General features: G+C 34.8%; 1 protein-coding gene across 4 annotated transcripts in view; it reads left to right on the top strand.

Moving 5' to 3' along the window:
* The window catches only part of LOC145680535 (putative inorganic phosphate cotransporter), a 156,749-nt gene that overhangs the window by 90,558 nt on the left and 44,929 nt on the right, over positions 1–21,262 (top strand). The window contains exon 1 of one of the 4 annotated variants that reach the window (XM_081751150.1): positions 20,334–20,394. The exons of the other annotated variants lie outside the window; for them this stretch is intronic. Within the exon in view, the coding sequence (XP_081607276.1) occupies positions 20,367–20,394 (28 nt within the window). The 5' untranslated portion in view covers positions 20,334–20,366. Of the gene's footprint in view, positions 1–20,333; positions 20,395–21,262 lie in introns of those variants that run through there. 4 annotated transcript variants of the gene reach the window in all.

Below are 21,262 nucleotides of genomic sequence, written 5' to 3' on the forward strand. Positions count from 1 at the left end.
GAAAACATTCTGCAGAAGCTAGAATAGTTTAGGAAAAACCTTGATGTTGAGGGATGATATTGTAACAAAGAAAGATTTAAATTACCAACTACGAACAAAATACGCATCACTTGCGTTTGTTGACGTTAAATGTTTCTTTTCCACATGCAAATATTTACTTAGTGACCGAAAATACATTTTCACCGAGACAGAGTATTAAAATGATGAGTGTTACTAGTTGTAACAGTTTTTCCAGACTTGTATATTCCATTGAAGTGTTAAATGTTATGTTCTAACAGTTTCAGAACTTGTGACTTTAATAATACTGTATTCTGAGACTTTTTAATATATAAGTGAATTTTGAGTTCATATATGAGCGATCGGGGAAACAATAATAGGCCTATGTCACATTTTCTGACTTTCGAGTAAACTGGAAAAGAAAATTCAATATCCACATGCAATCAATGCAATGACATACCAAACAAGCATCCACTGCCACCTTCAGGTACATTTTCGAATTTAAACTACCTACATACTGTTCTATGGTTCAGTCTCAACCAGGGACCGACGATGGGGGTACGGACCCATCGAAATCCCAACTTTTCTGTAAATTTACTCTATTTCTAGGGGTAATTTTATAGATTTTGAGAATAATTTATTCTCATGAACTTCGACCTCCCGAAAATTTTGGGTCTCCGTATTACTGTCCTGAGTAGGTTCCTAATTCGAACCCATTCCACCTTGTTAAGTCAATTTTCCCAGAAGTGGCGCTTATCATTATGTTGGTCCATGCTGCTCATATAATTAAGTAATTGGTTTTGGCACTCTATGAATATTTAAATTTGAAATTTCTACATTTTCTTCCAAAATTTTGCATCCTTTTTTAATAAAAAAATTTGCACCTAATTTACCAAAATGTTGCACCTAAAATTCCTAACACTACATGTAAATGTGCTTAGTATAGTATGGAAGCCTAAAATCGTAATTAGTTATTGATAACGTCATTGATTGTAACATGAATTAATCTATTATGTTCCAAGAAGCAATCAACTTGGATTTCCCCCATTAAAATATGATTTACCCAGAAAATCCTGTACACGCTTCAAATTAATGATCAATCATGCACATTATTGTATGACTAAGAAGAATATACATAAACAACATTAATATATCAATATAGTTTTACATATTTAAGCTCTTCATATTGACAAACGATTGATAAACAATGCTTCATATTTTATATCAGTTTTAATTAGCTACTAACTACTGTATATTGCTTTGAGATAAGGAAAAAAACTGGTGAATCCAGGTCATATTTCTTTTCTCAGTATTTTGATTATCATCATTTTCATTATCACTGATAAATTATCATTGCAATTATTATTGGTTTAACTATTCTCATTGAGGGCGTGTTATTATTATTAGTTATCTTCAAATTAATTTCTTACTGCTCCATATAGTATATCCAATGGAATGCAGCTGACATAATTGATTTATTTGCTTATTTAGATATAATTTATGTGGGTTAAATGTTTTCAGGGTCTTTAAAATGCAGATTATTATTACTATACTTCTCAATTTTGTGTAACAGTATTTGTAAGAACAATTTCCTACTTCTGGCCAACATTCAAAAAATCGCATAACAAATACAAAGTAAATATAACAAAATATCAGTAAGAGAACTTTTTTTTTAAAAAAAACTTTTAATTTATTGTAGATGCCTACGTAAAAGTTTCGGAATGTATGACTGATTAAATTTCTTAGCAAGTCATATATCGATTTGGATTCCTCATACACGAAAACAAATGTATTTCAGTTAGGAGAAATGAAAGGAAATATTAGGTACTATATTTTATAGTTACAAGTTTATCAAAAATATGTATTTCATTAAAGATTGATATATTATATACTGTATATGCACACTTGTTTCTATTTCGTAAGTAATCTATGATGCAAAAATTTAATCAGTTTGGACATTTCTTAGAAAGGAGTTTTGGACAGTGTTTATCATGCACGAAAATGTCCTGAAGTGTTCTACGAGTAAACAAAAAGTTTAGAATGGTTCCTGACATTTATTTATTTCAGAAAACAACAAGCAAATGCCTAATTACAGTTTTCCATCATGATATGATAATATACTTTAAAATACACATATGATTACACAATGATACAATAGCAAAATACTTTAAAATACATATAGCACGATATACAACTCATTTATTTAGAGTAAAATTATGTCTATAACTTAAAATATCTATCGCTGGATGTCCTTGTGACATTTTATTATACAACAAACACATTTTTCTCACCGGCGATACATCTAATGCATTCATCCTTTGCGCTGAGAGATGGAATATGCCATTATGGAGTCTCGTTGCTCTATGTGAGACGTGAAGTTTAATTTCTGATAAATATTCGGAATCTACTGTATTTACATGAATTATTTTATGTAAAAAAGATAAAATGAAATGAATTCTTCCGCTTTCAAGTGATTGTAATGAATATTTGCTTCGAAGATCTTCATACTTCTCAAATTTCGGATATATCCCTGTTTCTTTATATGTTAAAAAGCGCACAAATTTATTTTTAATATTTTCGATTTTGTTTATGTATTTCTTACTATCAGAACTCCATATTATCGCTGCATATTCCACCTTAGACCTTACATAGACAATGTATAGTGTTTTGAGGACATTAATATTAGAAAAAGCCCTTCCTAATCTCATCACATAGCCAAGGCTCCTAAAGGCCTCACAACTACTCTGTTGACATGAATATCGAGCAATAGATTTGACTGCAGAATGACTCCAAGATCAGTTTTGGTTAATAGGAACTCCTGTAACACTGTTCAAACTGTATTTTTAAACAGCATTAGGACATCACATACGCATTACCATTTACAAAGTCGTTTCTGCCCGTATACTTACTCATTGGACACATCCGAAGATCAGTTATGTTTTGAACGCTCTTAGAGCAGTTCCTGTTAACCGCTGTTAGGAGGTATTCAAGACATTTTTTGTTCTCTGACAGAACACTTCAGGACATTTTTGGACATGTTAAACAATGAACAAAACCAAATGTCGTTATATATATATATATATATATATATATATATATATATAAATGTCCAAACACTAATTTATTATTTGCAAAGTATATTATGCCAATACGCAAATTGATTGATTGGGAAAATATTAGCAACTATAGGCGTATAAGTTTAATAAATGTGTTCCGTAAAATGTTTGAATTGTGTCCCCGCGTAGCATAGTCGCTAACGCTCTAGCCTTTGGTGCGAGCGGTCCCGAGTTCGATTCTCGGTGTGAACATCGGTCGAAAACGTGTCACAGTTTTTTCAGGCTAGACATCACGAGTGAGGTTTTCCCTCACTCACACCAGGCAAATGCCGGGATGGTACCTAACATGCAGAACTCAGGTCGCTCCCCCTTCCCCGGATAGTGTGCTCACCGAGGGAGGACGTCATTCCTGATATATGAGGGCTTAAGACCATAGATACTGGTAGTGTCTAAAATATGTATAAATTAATAGAATAAAATGAAAATGTTTAAATTAATTGTAGTTCCATGATTCTGCACTTTAAGCTAAAGGAGGCCGTGAGAAATGAATAATAATGAATGTAAAGAGAAAAAGATCACGACAATAATGTCTGGAGCAGCAGTAGAACACGCAACAAATATATCTTGCGAATGAGAGCCTAATGTGTTAAACACCTCAGCCATGCCAACCGGCTAATTAAGTTAAACATTTATGTACTCGGTTAATACGTAGTAAAGTAATATAAACTTAAGTCGGTAGTATGTCGTTTAAGACGAATATTTAAAGAATTTCTTGGCCAATCAGCAAATTTATATTCTAAGTTTTTTTTTTTTTAAACCACAATTCGTTTATACAGTATACCCGTATTTACCAAGTATGCCCGTGTAAGCATCCGTCCACACGGAAGGAAAAAAAATCCGAAGAACTAGTTGATGGATCGGATCATCATCAATTTTGGCCAGAATGTAGATGCCTGATCAAACGTTAGGAACCGAGTGCATTATGAGGAGATGTAACCACATTCACCAGAAGTGGTAGAAAACAACCACTTCCGGTTTTATCGTTGATGGTATAGTGTAAAACCGGTAATAGATAGCGAGAAGTATCAATTATGCAATCAATTAAGCATCCCAAGAATATATTCCATCTACATTCTAATTCTCTACTAAAACCGGAAGTGGTAGAAATCTATTACTACTTCCGGTTTCAACATTGAAGAAATATAATGTCATGCAAACCGAACTCTTTCATGCGGTATACACATACGAGCGTAGTACTGAAACTTGTTTATTATTGTTGTTAATTTTGGAAAACTGTTCGTTTTTGTTTATTTACTAAGCAGGCACGTAGCCAAGGGGTGGGTCCGGGGGGTCCGGACCCCCCCCCCTTTCGGAACCAGAAATGAAAAATTAAGAAAGGATTAAAGAAAAAGAAACAAGAAAAATAAGAATCAGCGTTAAAAATAAAAAACTATAGCAAGCGTTTGGTTACTCTTTCTTATGAGGAATTTTGTGTAAAGGACACAGGGTGCCAAGTTAAAAATGGATATTATGGTAACGGAGCATTCCAAATTCCATCTAGCTCCATGCTAAACCTATGGATTATAAATGACGATCGATAAACCGGTTCGATCAGATAGACTCTCAGATAGAACTTAAGAAAGGCCCACAATCACCAATAACATGAGCATGACAACATAGATTCCAGTTAGGCCTACACTTGTAAATTTCGCGGCAACACTAATCCATTTTATAGGATGTCTTTACTGACAAAACAGATCTCGTTGTATTCTTGAAGACATTAAACGAAGATAAGCCAAGCTCATTAAACCAATATGGGTATGTTGCCAGTAAAATAGTTGAGATTGATCGAACTCCTGGTGTGATAACCACAGTATTTCATGTCACGCCCCCCCCTTCCATTACGAAATCCTGGCTACACGAACCAATATATGTTGCCAGTAAAATAGTTTAGAATGATCGAGCCTCTGGTGTGATAACCACAGTATTTCATGTCACGGACCCCCCCCCCCCCATATTACACAATCCTGGCTACGTGCCTGTACTAAGTCAAGTGCCTTTTCTTCACATGGCAAAAACAGGTTTATGTAAAATATTTGAATAGTCTTCCTGTCTTAAGACGTGTATTTGAATTGAAATAAAATGGTAATAACCCAGCTAGACCTGAGTGTTAATTCTGTTCAACTCTGTACAAACTTCTAGGTTTGCAAAAGAAGTTCGTTTTCCACGACTTTTCTCGAAAACTTATGCATGAGTTTTTATCCTACTCATACAATTTTGTTTAGCTTAACCTCTTCGGACTCCGAGTCTCGTATACGACACACAAAATTAGGATTATTTGTCCTGATAGAGCGACAACATGGCACATACGACATGCGTATTTTGCTTCTCTTCCTTGTCACCAGAGTAGGCGGTGCCCTATTTGATAGAAGCTTGGCAATTGAACGACGCTTTCCGTTGGTCCTAGGTACAGTAGTGTTTTTGGAGGGAAGAAAATGTCGCAAAAAAAAAAAAAAAAAAACGACACGGTTACCTCAGTATTCTACTTCTCTTTCTTTATCGCGTTATTTTTTGTAATGCATGTTGATTTATATTGTTAAAGCCTTGGGGATAAAAAGACAGTTGATTATTTTGCTCTTCTGCTGTGTGGGGAAAATGGAGATCTTTTGTTTTATCATATGTCTTATCCGACCAACGGCCCCGACTTTCCAAAATTTATGTGGATGCATATCAATGGCGGGACGTGTTAGCCTATATGTTTTCAAGGAACTCTCGATATTTGATGGATTTATTTTTAGTTAAAATCTTTTACTAACACTGTCATAAAAGACTATGCTGTGATAAAGTAAAATATGCCGGAACTATAAGGATAAGTTGAGGCTGCCCTAAATCAGTGGATAACACGGCTGACTTAAACGCAAGAGAAACAGATTCAAACCCGGGTCCAAACTAATAACCTTGTGGGTGCGCCGCACCCAAAAGATTATTTGTGTGGGTGCTAAAGCCCCGGAGCACCCACGTAGTCGGCACGCATGTATCCGACACTATAAAACCGACCATTACAAAAGATGATTATTTATAATCTAGAGATATTTCATGTTTCCAATCTCGTCATTTGGGCTTTATTAACATGTGATCGTGTTTTAGGTATTGGATATTGTTGTATTGTATAGGTGTATTAAATGTGTAATACACATAGACGTACGTGGTGGGGAGGCAAGGGGGATAGACCACTACCAGGGTATCGTTTCTCACTTTTTATTGGTAGAGTTCCAATGTATCCTATATGACACATATGATTGTCAATACTCTGTGCAAAAAAAAAAAAAAAAAAAAAAAAAAAATTCTCTTACTCTGCATATTCTATATGGAATGAAAGCATTAAGAAAATATAAAATTTACAACACAAAATTATTTTGTTCTACTAATGACGCTGACGAGGTTAAAGCTATCAATTGATATATCTTTCATATTTGGACAAACACTTTTATCCCCGTTAAACGTTAATATTATTGTAGAATTTACAGCAAGCTGCATACACACTTATTCGCATAAAATGTACAAACAAGTCTTCAAAACCTTTATATAGCTGACACGTTTTTCAGGCCCTCTATTTATTTTGTAACGGAACGGCTCTCTACTAAAAGCAGTTTTTCCTTTAAACTTTCGAACGTGAGTTGTCACGAAAACTCGTATAATAAACGAGGTACTAATATCTCTATTTTTCTATATAGCCGATTGTTACTTATTTACTTAGTACACTTTTACGGTAGACAAACGAGGAAAGAGGTACCGATAATATATGCAACGAGATTTCCTCGTATATACATAAGTACTGAATAACAGATACGTGTGTGAAAGGCATACAAAAATTACAGCAGGTTTATTTAATGTAATCATTGAAAGTTTATGAAAAAAAAAGAAAGAAAGAAAATGCTTTTAACAGAATGAACTAAGATCTTTTGTGGGTGCGCTAAAGAAAGTTGGGATGGAATAGGATAATAGAAACTTCACAAGAAACTTATAAATGAACTAGTGAGTAAAATTTATATGAGAATCAGGCTGCCCATCCCGCGTAACCCCACCCTACAATTTACCATTCTTCAGTTTGATTGTATTATTTCCAATGAAAAATTACATCCTCCCAAATATTCTCATGGACACAACTTGTGCCCTAAAACCCGCCTATCGGCACCCCAGATGAGAATGAAATTTAAAGTGTAATTTGGAGGGAAGTTTTATACGGATTTTATATTTTATCGACACTAGAGTCTAATTAATACTTATAGTTGTGGACACGCATGTAAGAACAGCTTAAAGACACTGTTCGTTCGATTCGGAAGAAATTGGCAGCACAGAACGCGTACCTATATAAAGTATCATGTTGATCTTGATTTGAAGGTCCCAGCACACTGACCACCGAAGAGAGCAAGTTGATCGTAGTGTGTGGAGAGTTTGCAGATCGTTGAATAACACGACTTGGGGCTCCGAAAGGCCGAGTGATTGGTCCGCAGAATTTCCTCTCTCATGAATCAAGACCTGTCAATATCAGTGGTGTACAAGAGAGAAGATTAAAGGGTTCTTACAACCAGCGTTGCAAATCTGTCTTCAACATTGGGTGGGTGACGGGTAAGACCGTTCACATTTTTTAGCGATGTTCAAAATATTTATGAAGTTGAAAAACAATCCTGTGGAGGATCAGGGAGCAGGGCCGGATTTCCCAATAGGCCCGGTAGGCCCGGGCCTATGGGCGCAAGCTCCCAGGTGGCGCACGGCCGGGAGAAAAAATAAAAAATACCTAGAAATAAAAATAATAGCCATAACATATTTTTTGAATTGATTTTTAAAAATCAGGCTAATAAAGCATTCTGATTTTGAAGTTCATTGGAACAAATAATTGTTGGTAAAGTTCACCAATCTTTTGTTAATACATTAACGGTATTTTGCTAAGCCCAGAACCAAGTAAATTCCTCAGAAAATTTGCAATGATAAAATTGCATCGTGGAGTAGTGTTTAAGCAATTAACATATAGGCCTGATATAATTCCTTAATAAAAGTTTTTAGGAAAGTAACTTTAACCAGACTAGGGGGTGGAAAGATTATTGGGCCTAGTGGCGCCAAAATGCTAAATCCGACCCTGTCAGGGAGCAGAGTTGTCTTGAACATTGGGAGGCGTGCAGATTTGAGGCTTATTCTATGAGAGTTATAAATTTCATCTCACTTTCCTTTGTGACAATCGGACTCAAATCATCACATTTCTCCCCCAAAAACTCGTTTCAAATCGGATTATTGCGGGGACAGTCCTCTCAGTTCCAACATTGGATAAGGCATGGCCTCCTCATCCCCCGGGATTTGCGCCAGTGCTCACAACAGACCCGGGAACGCCTGGATAGAAGGAGCTGATAAAACGACGATCACCAGTGTAATAGTCAGTGGCGGTTCACTGTAAAAGACTAAACCATTGATCTTTTGAAAAGGAAGAACTGCATCATCTATAGAAGTCAGAACAGAGCGTAACAGGTTACTGGTTTCCAGTACCTACAGTGTTACCCACGCGACGAGAAATACATTTTCAAGTTTTAGAGAAGACGAGAAACATTAAAACTCTTGTCCTGTTTTTCAGACGTGACGAGAAATTTCTCGAGTCTCGTGGACAACACTAGTTCAACTCAAACCTTAGACCTGAAACACTAGTTTAGTGTTTCAAGATTCATAGCGTAAATTGATAAAGCGTTCGTGCGAACACAATGAAGAGCATTTATCAACGTTCAAAAATACGCAAGTCATTACACAATATATTCCGATAATAAATATGGTCTAAATGTTGTTATAGTATTACGACTTTTCTGGACGTGAAATAATTCGTATAATTTCTAGATTAAATGAAGAAGAAAATCAGGACATAAATTTGGTACAAAAATTTACGAAATGAAATGAGACGACGAAAACTTTCTGAGAATCGAGACAAGACGACACACAATTCTTTATGAATCGAGACGAGATGAGAAAGGATTTTTCGAGAATCGAGATGAGACAGAATTCTTCCAAAATCGAGACCAGACTATAAAGGATTCATCGACAACCGAGACGAGACGAGACAGGACTCTTCGAGAATCAAAACAAAACGAGAAGAGATTCTTCCAGAATCAAGACAAGATGAGACAAGAAAGGATTTTTCGAGAATCAGGACAGGACGAGACGAGAAGGGATTTTTCGAGAATAAAGACAATGCGAGACGAGAGAGGATTTTTCGAGAATCAAGACAGGACAAGAAAGGTTTCTTTGAAAATCAAAACAAGACGAAAAAGGATTCTTTGAGCGAGAAAGGATTTTTCGACAATCAAGACAAGACGAGAAACGATTCCTCGAGAATCAAGACGAGACGAGAAAGGATTCTTCGAGAATCGAAACAAAACGAGAAGAGATTCTTCCAGAATCAGGACAAGATGAGACAAGAAAGGATTTTTCGAGAATCAGGACAAGACGAGACGAGAAGAGATTTTTCGAGAATCAAGACAAGACAAGAAAGGATTCTTTGAAAATCAGATTAGACGAGAAAGAATTCTTCGAGAATCAAGACGAAAAACGAAAAAAACTTTCTTTGAGTATCAAGAGAGACGAGAAAGGATTCTTCGAGAATCAAGACAAGACGAGACGAGAACGGATTTTTCGAGAATAAAGACAATGCGAGACGAGAGAGGATTTTTCGAGAATCAAGACAAGACGAAAAATGATTCTTTGAAAATCAAAACAAGACTAAAAAGGATTCTTTGAGAATCAAGACGAAACGAGAAAGGATTTTTCGACAATCAAGACAAGATGAGAAACGATTCCTCGAGAATCAAGACGAGACGAGAAAGGATTCTTCGAGAATCAAAACAAAATGAGAAGAGATTCTTCCAGAATCAAGACGAGACAAGAAAGGATTTTTCGAGAATCAGGACAGGACGAGACGAGAAGAGATTTTTCGAGAATCAAGACAAGACAAGAAAGGATTCTTTAAAAATCAGATTAGACGAGAAAGAATTCTTCGAAAAGCAAGACGAGACGAAAAAAGATTCCTCAAGAATCAAAACAAGATAAGAATTTGAGGAAAAAATCGAGACGAGACTAGAAAACCGTGTCCCATGGGCAACACTAAGCATCTAGGTGGTATTTTTAGTAAAGATATGAACAGATAATAAACGCAAAGAAACGAAATAAACCTTTAGGAAGAATAACAACTTATTATGTTCATTGTGAAAGTGATTCGCGAAATATTTTATGTGCAGTGGTATCGTAGTATGCGCAGCAGGAATCAGAACATTACGAAAGATACATGAAAAATGATTTAAAAGCTTTAGAAAGTTTTTGCACGAACGTAAGTGTAATAGAAAGATGTAATAGAAAGTATATTCCGTATTGCAAAACTTTCTGTTAAAATAACGACATAATAGTTTATTCACATTTTCCTCCTCAATTCTATCACATTTTCCTTCTCAATTCTAACTTGTATATGTTTCTGTTATCTTGTATATTCATTCAGAATACGTCAAACTACAAGTTGTATCACTTAATTTTGTTATGCATCAATATGTATCAATCGATACAGATTGTTTACAGAGGCGATTGATGCGAAGTTCTGGACTAGGGGATAAATAAGTTCAGAGAAAATCTGCTATCTGAAGTTCGGATGGTTGGGAAACATTGTTCATGACTCAAACAATCTGTGACCGATTTCTTTCTTTCCATGGATGCATTTTATTCTTACTCTGTCTAAGCAACTGCGTTGGAAAAGAAATGTTGAGGGAATTCGTTTCTGCATGGAAGAGAAAAAGTCAAGACCAGAAAACGCTGTTTTTTTCCTAGTAAACAGATATTGTCTTAAAACAACAGCATGAAATTCCTAATTCTGGGAGAAATGTTTTCAAACGAAAAGTAAGTAGAATACAAGATTACAGACGAAAAAAAAAAAAAAAAAAACTAGCACATGGTGTTTACAGGATATATATATATACAGTGGCGGATCCAAGGGGGCTATAGGGGCTATAGCCCCCTTTGACGCTAAGATATACACTGGATAAAATGGACTTCAATCCTGCTTTACACTGGATAAAAGGGTAAAATATGGTTTAGCCCCTTCCTTGATCATATCCTGGATTCGCCACTATATATATAAGAATCTCAAGAAAACGTTCGAAATATTCTGCTTGTTACACAATAGCATTGTTCTTTATTAAATGTAACAATATATAAATATTGATATTGGTTACATCAACTGGTATATTGCTATCTTAGTTCGTCGATGCAAATATAATTCCTTACCTGGCCAAAATTATTTACTGTTTCTTTAAAAGTTCCTGAAAAAGTATGTATATTAACGTGTGATGAAGATTTTTTCCGTGTTGAAGGGTGTATTACAGTTGTAGTTTGCTTGTCAAAAATCTGTATTGTACAGTGTAATTACGTAACATGTTTATGAATATATATATATACTGTATATATGATCAGGTATTGTTATAAGAAAAACTGTATTCCGTTAGAATATATTATTTACTTATTTATTTATTAATTTAGGTACTGTGGAGTATATATAAAATATAATCCGTTAGAATAGACTATTTATTTACTGTATTTAAGAACTGTAGAGTTTACATAAAAAACTAACAGATATTAAATTCTAATTCCTTACAGCTTTTCATATTTTCGATTTCTCTAAAGTGAAATATTTCAGTTTAACGTCCCGTGATTATGCCCCTTCGGCTAAAGGGGACGGATGATTAACCCAAGTGGTAGAAGAATTGGTGGAATGAGAATGCGGAATGAAACGGGTAGTGATGAGCAAATGCAAGACCAAGACCAAGACTTGGATGGTCTCGGTCTTGGTCTTGCACTAGAACCCTTGGTCTTGGTCTTGGTCTTGGTGTTGCACACCCAGTCTTGGTATTGATCTTGCTTGCAAGAGTCTAGCAAGTCTTGCTTATATTCTTGCTTTTCATAAGTAAATTTTATTCTGGATATAAATGATAATAAATTCTACAATGCGTCAATAGTAACGGAAATACAATGTATGTTTCTAAATGTAATATACAGTAGTTTACTTTCGTGTAAGTGTGATGATAGTGTACAACATAAGCAATGACCATTATTTTTTTAATGGTGCCCATGCTTCACTACTTGTAAGATAAATCACAGCGTTCCGTAATATCTTTATTATTATTATTATTATTATTATTATTATTATTATTATTATTATTATTATTATTATTATTATTATTATTATTATTATTATTATTATTATTATTATTAACAGATACAATACTCCACTGGTTCCCAAAACTAGAGAGGCTACCCCTGAGACGCATGAAAGAAAATCAAGAGGGCACAGATTACTGAAATACCATGAATTGAAAAATTATTTTTATACTCTAAATGCGTTAGATATTTTTTTCTTTTCAACCACGATTAGCTAATCTTTGTATTGAACAAACTTCCAATTAAATATTGAGATTTTGTTTTACTGATTCCAATACGTATTCTATGGAGCAGAAACATGGATATTACGCAAAAAGGATGAAAAAAAAAAAAAATTGGAGGCATTCGAAACGTGTGCATGCAGGAAAAAAAGAGAGAATTAGCTGGGTTGAATGGAAAACGAATGAGATGTTAGAAATAGTAGCAGTAGGGCAGGAAAGAAGAATTTTAGATGTAATTAAGAGAAGAAAGAAGAATCGGTTAGGATCTTGGCTGAGGGGGAACTGTATTATGAGGGACGTGCTAGATGGTATGGTGGAAGGAAAGAGAGGGAGGGGGCGGAGGAGACTGTAGTTGAAGGAAGGTATTAAAACAGAAAATTCCTAAGTTAAGATGAAGATACTAGCTGAGGGCCACCGTACATCCAAGCTTCTCAGTTGCAGCAAGTGACCTAATGGCAGCAATCATGGCAGAATAGCGATGATGATGATATGTTTAGCAATATTGGCCAAAAAGAGAGAGAAAAATTTAAGTAATAATTGTTATAATCAAACCTTTTAATATTTTAGAATAATGTGAGTGTCTACTGTTTTGTGTAAACTCGAATTATATAAATACTTTTGATCCATATTACAAATACAAAATAACTGCAAGTTATTTGAAATAACTGTACAAAATCACTCTTACTTGTGAATATGGATTATTTATTGTTGTATAATGTTATATCGCTCAATTCTCCATGTGCCGTATACCTAAGGAGGCTAAAAGTTATATTGATAAACAATTAATCAACATTCGGCATTCGGCCAGGAAATCAAACTTGCGGTCACATGCACTAAATTTTTGTCAATGTCATGAAAGTGTTATTTCGATAATAATCTTATAAGTATACATTAAAAATTTCCAACGGATGCTTGAGCCTCGGAGCCAAGACCATACTCATGTAGTAGTCACCTATGGTGTACGGAATTACCGATGTTCAATACTATATTTCTCTTTAGTTTTGGAAGAAGAACACTACTAATGTGTTTTGAAATGAAATGAAACATCTAGTTTAATGTCCTATGATTATGCACGGGGCTAAGGCAGAGAGTGATGATGAGAAATGACTGAAATGGTGGAATGAAGATAGTAGGAGGAAACGGGAAACCCCGAGAAAACCCACACAACGGTGTTTGTGCACCAAAAATGCTCATATGACACAAAATGACACAAGGTGTGGCTTGGAAACGGATAATAACTACAGAGAACTCGAACAACCGATTCAGAAAACGACAAACTGTAGTTATATGTTACAGGGGCAGATCGACTCACACGGATTTCATAAACTACTGGGAACACATTCACTCCAGCGGCACTTTTACTGAAGCCAAGAAAAATTCAAGTGAATGAATGATTTTTCTTCTCCCTTTTTACATTCTATAAAAAAATTCAAGTATTGCCGGTCTTAGTCAATACTTAAGATTCAAGTATTGAGCAAGAGTCTTAGTCTTGGTCTTGGTCTTGGTCTTGGTCTTGCATGCAAGACTCTTGCACAAAATGCAAGACCAAGACTCTTGCGCTTATCACTAGAAACGGGAGTTCTCCGAGAAAAAGCCACGGACGTGATGTTGTCCATCACGAAGTTACTTGGCCGGCAATCGAACCAGGGATCACACACATTAGAGGTAAGCACTCTACCACTGAACTACCGTGCCCCCTTGCTCTTCTATTAAGAAAAATATTTTTAAATAAATACTGATATAACTTTTCCAATTGTGCATGAAGCCATCCATCATTGATTTTTTAAAAGCCAATCTTAATTAAATTTTTTTTCCGAAAATTTTACCACATGCACATCTCATATTAGATGACCCATAACTCTGTAACCCAAATCAAGGTTTATCGCCATGCCAAGTTTGATCTACATTGGATGACTTGAGTTGAGCTCGTACGATATATCATGTGTTTAACTTTTCAGCAAAAAAAAAAAACAATGGACAAGAAGATTTGTATTTCAGAAATTACTTATTCCACAATAACTTCTTTCAAAATTAAAATAAATGTGATAATGCTATCTTTTTTAACGCTTCGCTAGTTATTGAACATTTACTGTATGCTTACTGAGTATTGACAATACATAGCCTGTTTTAAGCACTAGGCCTACTAACTTATGCGAAATTGACGATGACAAGAAACACTTCCCAGCTGAAACTTGAAAGTTGTTAAATTTAAGCATAATTCTGTGGACGTAGTCTTCTGTTCTTCGTATCTTTAGTTGTTTTCCGCTAAGAAAAATGAATAGAAGAATTATCTATTATGTTGATATATACAACTTTTATTAATTTCCTAAAATTGCAATTTTCAAATAAAATTACAAGGAATTACTGGCAGTCGTGGTGTCATTCTTTAATTAGAATTTACAATAATTCGAGAAGTACAAGATATATATATATATATATATATATATATATATATATATATATATATATATATATATATATATATATATATATATATATATATATATAAGAATAAGTATTAAAATAATTATTAATATCTCTGACACGCAACTAAATTTACTGAAAGACTTACAACATCGTTGAGCTGATCGTTATCAAAGGTGTAAATGTGACCACTTCGATACTTCTTTGGTTTTACCAGTGCTGGATTTAAGTTTCATGGGACTCTAAGCTATCGAAAGTAGCCCCTTATACATCAAGCTTTGGGGACCTTTTATACGTCAAGCTTTTTTTTTTTTTTTTCAGTAACAAAATTTCGCCTTTTTAAGGTTTGAATATATGCTATATGCTAATTTATGGACTTAATGGATATCTAAATGGAATAAAGGGCCCATTACAAGCAGGGCTGGGAAACGGGGGCTCCATTATAAGCGGGGCTGGATAACAGAGTTCTCATTACAAGTGGGGCTAAGAAATAGAGCCCTATTACTTGCTTCATAAAAGCCTAGTACATAACAATACAAAACACCGTTGTTGTATGTGTATTTTATCTTATTTGCTTTTTCTTGTTATTTGGAAATCACATTAGAGTTTTTTCTTTAAATTTTTGGGGTCTCCAAGAGCGTGGGGCCCTAAGCTTAAGCTTTGTTTCTTTATTTTCTTTTTTCTTTTTTTCTTTTTTTAACTTATGAAAACAGCTGAACTACTCGTTTCCAAATTTTACATGATAACAGTGATCAACAAGAATACGGTTTGTAATATTTAAGTAAGTTATAAATACCCTTCATGTTGGTCTGATGACTAGCGTTCCTTTGTTGTACGTGATCCCGCGTCCGGTGGATGAGCATAGAACGCAGTATGGCGGTTCGGATTCCGTCTTAAACTGTAGGTCTACGACCTTGATTGCTTAAAAAGAACGCTAAAAGTTAACCAAACAAATAAAAGATATAAGCGTTTGTAGAAAAAGGCTTCCTGATTAGCTATAGTTTTTGAATGTTTCTAAATGAACAATGGACGTTTTCTATTATTACAGTTAATGTAGATTTTTCTACCATTCTGGCTGCTGGCTGGTCCACTTGCATTCTTTAGTTAAGGTTTAGAGAAGTATATAACTCAACAATAATTAAGTTCATGTCTGAGTCAATTTTAAAACTTGTTTATTATCCTAAATGTTTGTAGGTGGAAGGACTGGACTTCCGAGTAGACTCCTTGGCTTGGGTCTAGTGTGGAATTTTGCAACGGTGATATTTCTTTTCCATTACTATTTATTTTAGTTTTTAAATAATATTATATTTTCGTGCACTTTTAACACTTACAATTGTACAGTCGACGTGATTTTACTTAGTCCTTTATTTTATTTTATTTTATTTTATTTTTATTACTATTTTTATTTATTTTAAGAATCTGCTTCTCGAATTACCAATATCTGTGAAGCAATATAGTCGTTTTGTGATACATCAGTTTAATGGTCAAGAAACCTATCCCTTCATTTGATACAAAAGACATGCGTGTCCATTGCAATTTTAAGAAGGTGACTGTGATTAAAGTTTGAAATTAATCAAATTTTGAAATTTGGTAAGGTTTATTCTTTTCGACAAAGCCTCTCTAAAACCCAGATCATGTAAAAACCGTCCTGAAAGTTTCTCATTTTTTAAAAAAGAAGTAATATAGCGGAATGCAAAACGAAAAATTCAACCGTAATTGTTAGGGTGTTGTGTAGAAAAGACACTATTGTCTAAGAAAAGTGATGAAAGAAAGGTCTGGAGAAAAGAAAAAGAAAGAATGGAAGAAGATGATGATTCATGGTCAGTATTAAAGAGGATAGCTCTCATGTTAAGACGAGGAAGTTAGTTGAAGAATTATGCATCAAAACTGCATACCTGCCAGTGGTGAGACAGAGGATACTATGATCATGATGATGAAAATAATGATTGCATTGTAAGATTAATTTCGTGTGTGTGTGTTACATTATATTTTACGTACTCAAATTAACAACTAGTGTGTGTGCTATTAACCCCTTACCACATGTCGTGCCATATATGGTACATACCCTATTTTCACTTTAGCTTTTTTGCGATTCATCAAATGCATCAAATGACTGTTTTGTCTGCTGTGTGAGATATTGACGTGTACGAATAAGAGATTTTGGTGTCATCCGGCACGTTCTTTGTGAATTGTGTGTCGTATATGGCACTTACTTATTTCTCGTCGGAATTAAGTGAAAAATCTAAAATTCAAGTTTTAATTCATTTTTCAAGTTCCCATATGAGGATTTCCAATACTGATTATTTTTTTTTCGCTAAAAGAAAAAAAAAACATGCAGAAAGGGGTTAAGAGAAGACACAACAATAAATATAATCTCCTAGTTAGTAGTTCTTTTTCTACATAACAGTACATAAATAAATAAATAAATAAAACTATTCCAGCAGAATAAAAACTATCAGTTATGTTCAACCTCATAATAGTATATAGGCTATAAACTATTGCAGTAGAATAAGAACTATCAGTTATTATCATTATTGGCAACGAAAAACATATTTCTTAGTAACATAAAAATATTGTTTCAAGATTTTCTCGAAATCTGTGTTTGATAACTTACCCTCGTACATAGCCGACGGTAGCATAGGGCAAGGAGAGGGGGAAGTTGCTCCTCTGGATTTTCAAAGTGTGTTCAATACTTCGAAATACATGTTCAAAACGTACTAATATGCTGTTGCATATTATAAAATGAAATGAAAATGAATTGAAATATCTCAGTTTAACGTCCCCCACAATTATGCCCTTGAGGCTAAAGGAGACGGATGATGGGAAGAATTGGTGGAATGAGAATGTGGGAAGAAACGGGAGTATCCCTAGATAACCTACGGATACGGTGTGGTCCACCACAAACTAACTTGGCCGTGGATCGAACCAGGGATCTCACACCCTAGAGACAAGCACTCTACCACTGAGTCACTCTATCACTAATGATTTAGGGATGGCCCCATTTTTTCGAAAAATACTTTTTCGAAAAATGGCTTTTTCGAAAACGAAAAACGAAATTTTTTTCGGAAAACGAAAAACGAAATTTTTTTCGAAAAAACTAAAAACGAAAATTTTTTCGAAAAAGCGAAAAACGAAAAACGAAAAAACGAAAACTGAAATTTCCGAAAATCGAAAAACAGATTTTTCGAAAAAGGCCATCCCTAGTATAATTTGCTCATATTAACAGAAAATCGGATATTATTAATATTACTGGCTTCTCCTGCTTGAGATAGCACAATATATTTACACTGCATTGAGCAGTAACAAACAACGTGACAGTTTTCTACATACGGAAGCATGAATCACGTTTTTTTTTCTTTCTTTCCAAGCTGTTCATTTTGATAAGAAATCAAGAGAGTAAGAGATCACAGTACATGTGGGCGGATCAATTACTCGGTAGCTCATTATTCACGTGACAAAGAAATATATAAATTTTATCAGTCACTTGAGATGTACGCATAAGATACGTTACTGATATGGAGAAAAAATTCCATTTACAAGATACAGTTCACTATTCACTTGACCCGAAATATCGTTTTACGTACTAGTCATGCTAATTGTGGAGAGATAACAATGACGACTTCTTACTTGGGAGGCAAATTAGATCCAAGACAGTGCGTATGAAACATGAAACTCTTCGTTTAGTACATAAATCCTATGTTGACAGTTGATATTCTCATTTTGTTACATAGAGATTCCATCCAGGTTTGAGTCAAGCTGCTGACCATCCTGTCAGAATGTTTTTTTTTTTTGGGGGGGGGTCGAGATGGCTTTGTCCTCAGGATATTTATGGAAACACTTGATAGAATTACGAATTCATATTATAACGAGTTTTCAATCCTCAGAAGTTTTTAGAACTGTGCTAATTGTTCGATGCATGTTAAATGCTTTCGTTTCTACGTAGGTCACTAAGTAAAATCATATTCCATGATATGTAACAGCATTTATGCACTAGTGCATTGAAGTTACCTCTTTCCCCGAAAGAAAACTTGTCTTTCCTACCATTCCCCCTTTTTTAGAGCCCTTTCTATTTCAACTGTGCCCCTGCTGGTGCTGCTGTCGATGTGTGTTTTCCCGTACCTCTCTCGAAAGAGGAGGAACAAGTTGTTGTGACCGAGATCTTTCAATTGTTAGATGCGGAAGCGTTGCCACAATGAATTATTTCACGGACTTCGCTGTGCTTTGTCTCGTTAGCCATTTTAAGTAGCCTACGATCTTCCTTTGTCAAGACCAAACGGCTGAATGACAACTTGGCAACACAGCTGAGGTCATTCACTTCTTTTCCCTATGCAAAAGAGGGGGGTTCCTCCGTCAGAGGGGACGGGGATGGAGCCGAAGTATGGTTCACATATTTTCCGAGGGCACATCTGAAATAGGCAGGCTGTAGTGTTCTGGGCTGCTTGGGCAAAGGGCGATAGATGATTTCTCTTCCTCTCCTCCAGACATAAAAAAATTCGATAACTAATTCAGAATCTCTTAGATTATAATGAAGAGGTTGATATCTTAAGTTTTGGCCCTGAATAAGTACGGATCATACATTTGCAGTCTGCAGGGAAAGTACATTCCTCACCATAGATAATAAGTTTGAAAAGAAGAAACGAATGTGAGTACAGCTTTGGGTAACCTGTATCAGAGAAGTGTAACTGTAGGCCTATTTTCTGTACTCGTAGGTCAAACAAACTCTATAGGAATTAATCTCTTCATTGTAAATTTACTGAAAAAGGAACATGTAAAGAAGTACACATTTAAACTGCCTATTGTAATGGAAGGTGTTTATCTCTGGTATGAGGGGTACCTGCTTTGAAATCAGGCCATATGAGTTTGTGATGGACAATATCGTGCCCGTGTGTTTTCTCGAAGATTTTTCCATTTCCTCCCACCTTTACATTCCATCAATTTTGTCATCATCATAATTATTCACTTCCATTAATCATACAGGTGCCGTAATCGTTAGCCTACATTGTATAAGCAATGAAAGTAAGAACTGAAAATTTCATTTCTTTTTTTGTTTTATTTTTCTTTAAATATTTGTTCATAATTATGAACAGGTAATTAATTCCAATGCAATCAAGGAAAATGAAAACTTGAAGGAAATAAAAAGTGAGCTATAAATTCAAATTTCGATGTAGCTTCTGTTACTATGAGAAACTCCCTCTTATTGTGTTGGGAAACAGATTTTTTGAAGAAAAAAAAAAGGATAAGATAATCTGTGCTTAAGTGAATTTTAAGAAGAACTATTAAAATGTTTTTGTTAGAATACCTTGGCCTAAGGGACAAGATTAACAAATAAGCAAGACCTCTTAATTGTTTAAAGCGTGATAAAGTTGGGAATATAAGGAGGATCCAGGCTGGCGAATGGGGTGGAACGGAGGCAGCGATAATAAGTTGATCAGCCATGTGGGTAGAGGACTCCACACACTCATGTAAGATCATTTCCTATTTGTAAAACTTAGCTGAAAAAGACTCTGAGCAAAGAGAGTTAGGTCTCCTTGCGAAATCAGTTTGATGACCAGAATTTATATTTTGTTAATGTTCTTTCATCTTTTTTGTATATCCTAATAATTCATTCTGTGTGAATAAAATTAGAGACTAAGTATATTTTCTTTTACTGACTTCCATAGAGAAGAGATTAGAACATATCCCCAATAATTATATGACAGCGTACGATACTGTCTACCAATACTCAAGGATTTTGTGCTATCATTTTTATTAATCATTATATATCTGAGTGATTCTTAGCATGTAATTATAACTTAACGGCGTTGAAAACCTACAGAGTCTTAATCTTTTATCTGACTGATTCATTATGAAGAATTATTATTTTTTCTGTGGAATGAATGAATTGGGATATTAATTGCGTGATTTTACTGATCTCTTCCTGTTTAAATGTCACTTGCTTTTTTCAAAATGAATTTCTATCTCTCTCTCTGTATAAAAGAAAAAAGTAATGACTGGCTGATTGATTGATCAACACCTAGGCCAAACCATTTAAGCTAGAAATTTGAAATTTGGGCAGAGCATAGAATTTGTGATGTAAGTCCTCACTAAGGAAGAATTTTTGGAAATTCGACGGGGTAGGGGGAGGAGGAAGAAGGCTGGCAATTATTATCTTAAAATGGCCATACGTGTCTTGGAATGTCTGAAGGTTAGAGACACGAAATTCGTTATATGGACTTCTCATTTAAAATATCAAATACTTGTTTCAGCGTTTTTTGATTTTTGATTTAGAAGGGAATAAAAAGGAATGGGGAGGAAACAGGGATGGCAATTACGATTATTATAATGAGATGT

The sequence above is a fragment of the Thermobia domestica genome, chromosome 3 (assembly GCF_964235325.1).
Source record: "Thermobia domestica chromosome 3, izTheDome1.hap1.1, whole genome shotgun sequence".
Lineage (NCBI taxonomy): Eukaryota > Metazoa > Arthropoda > Insecta > Zygentoma > Lepismatidae > Thermobia > Thermobia domestica.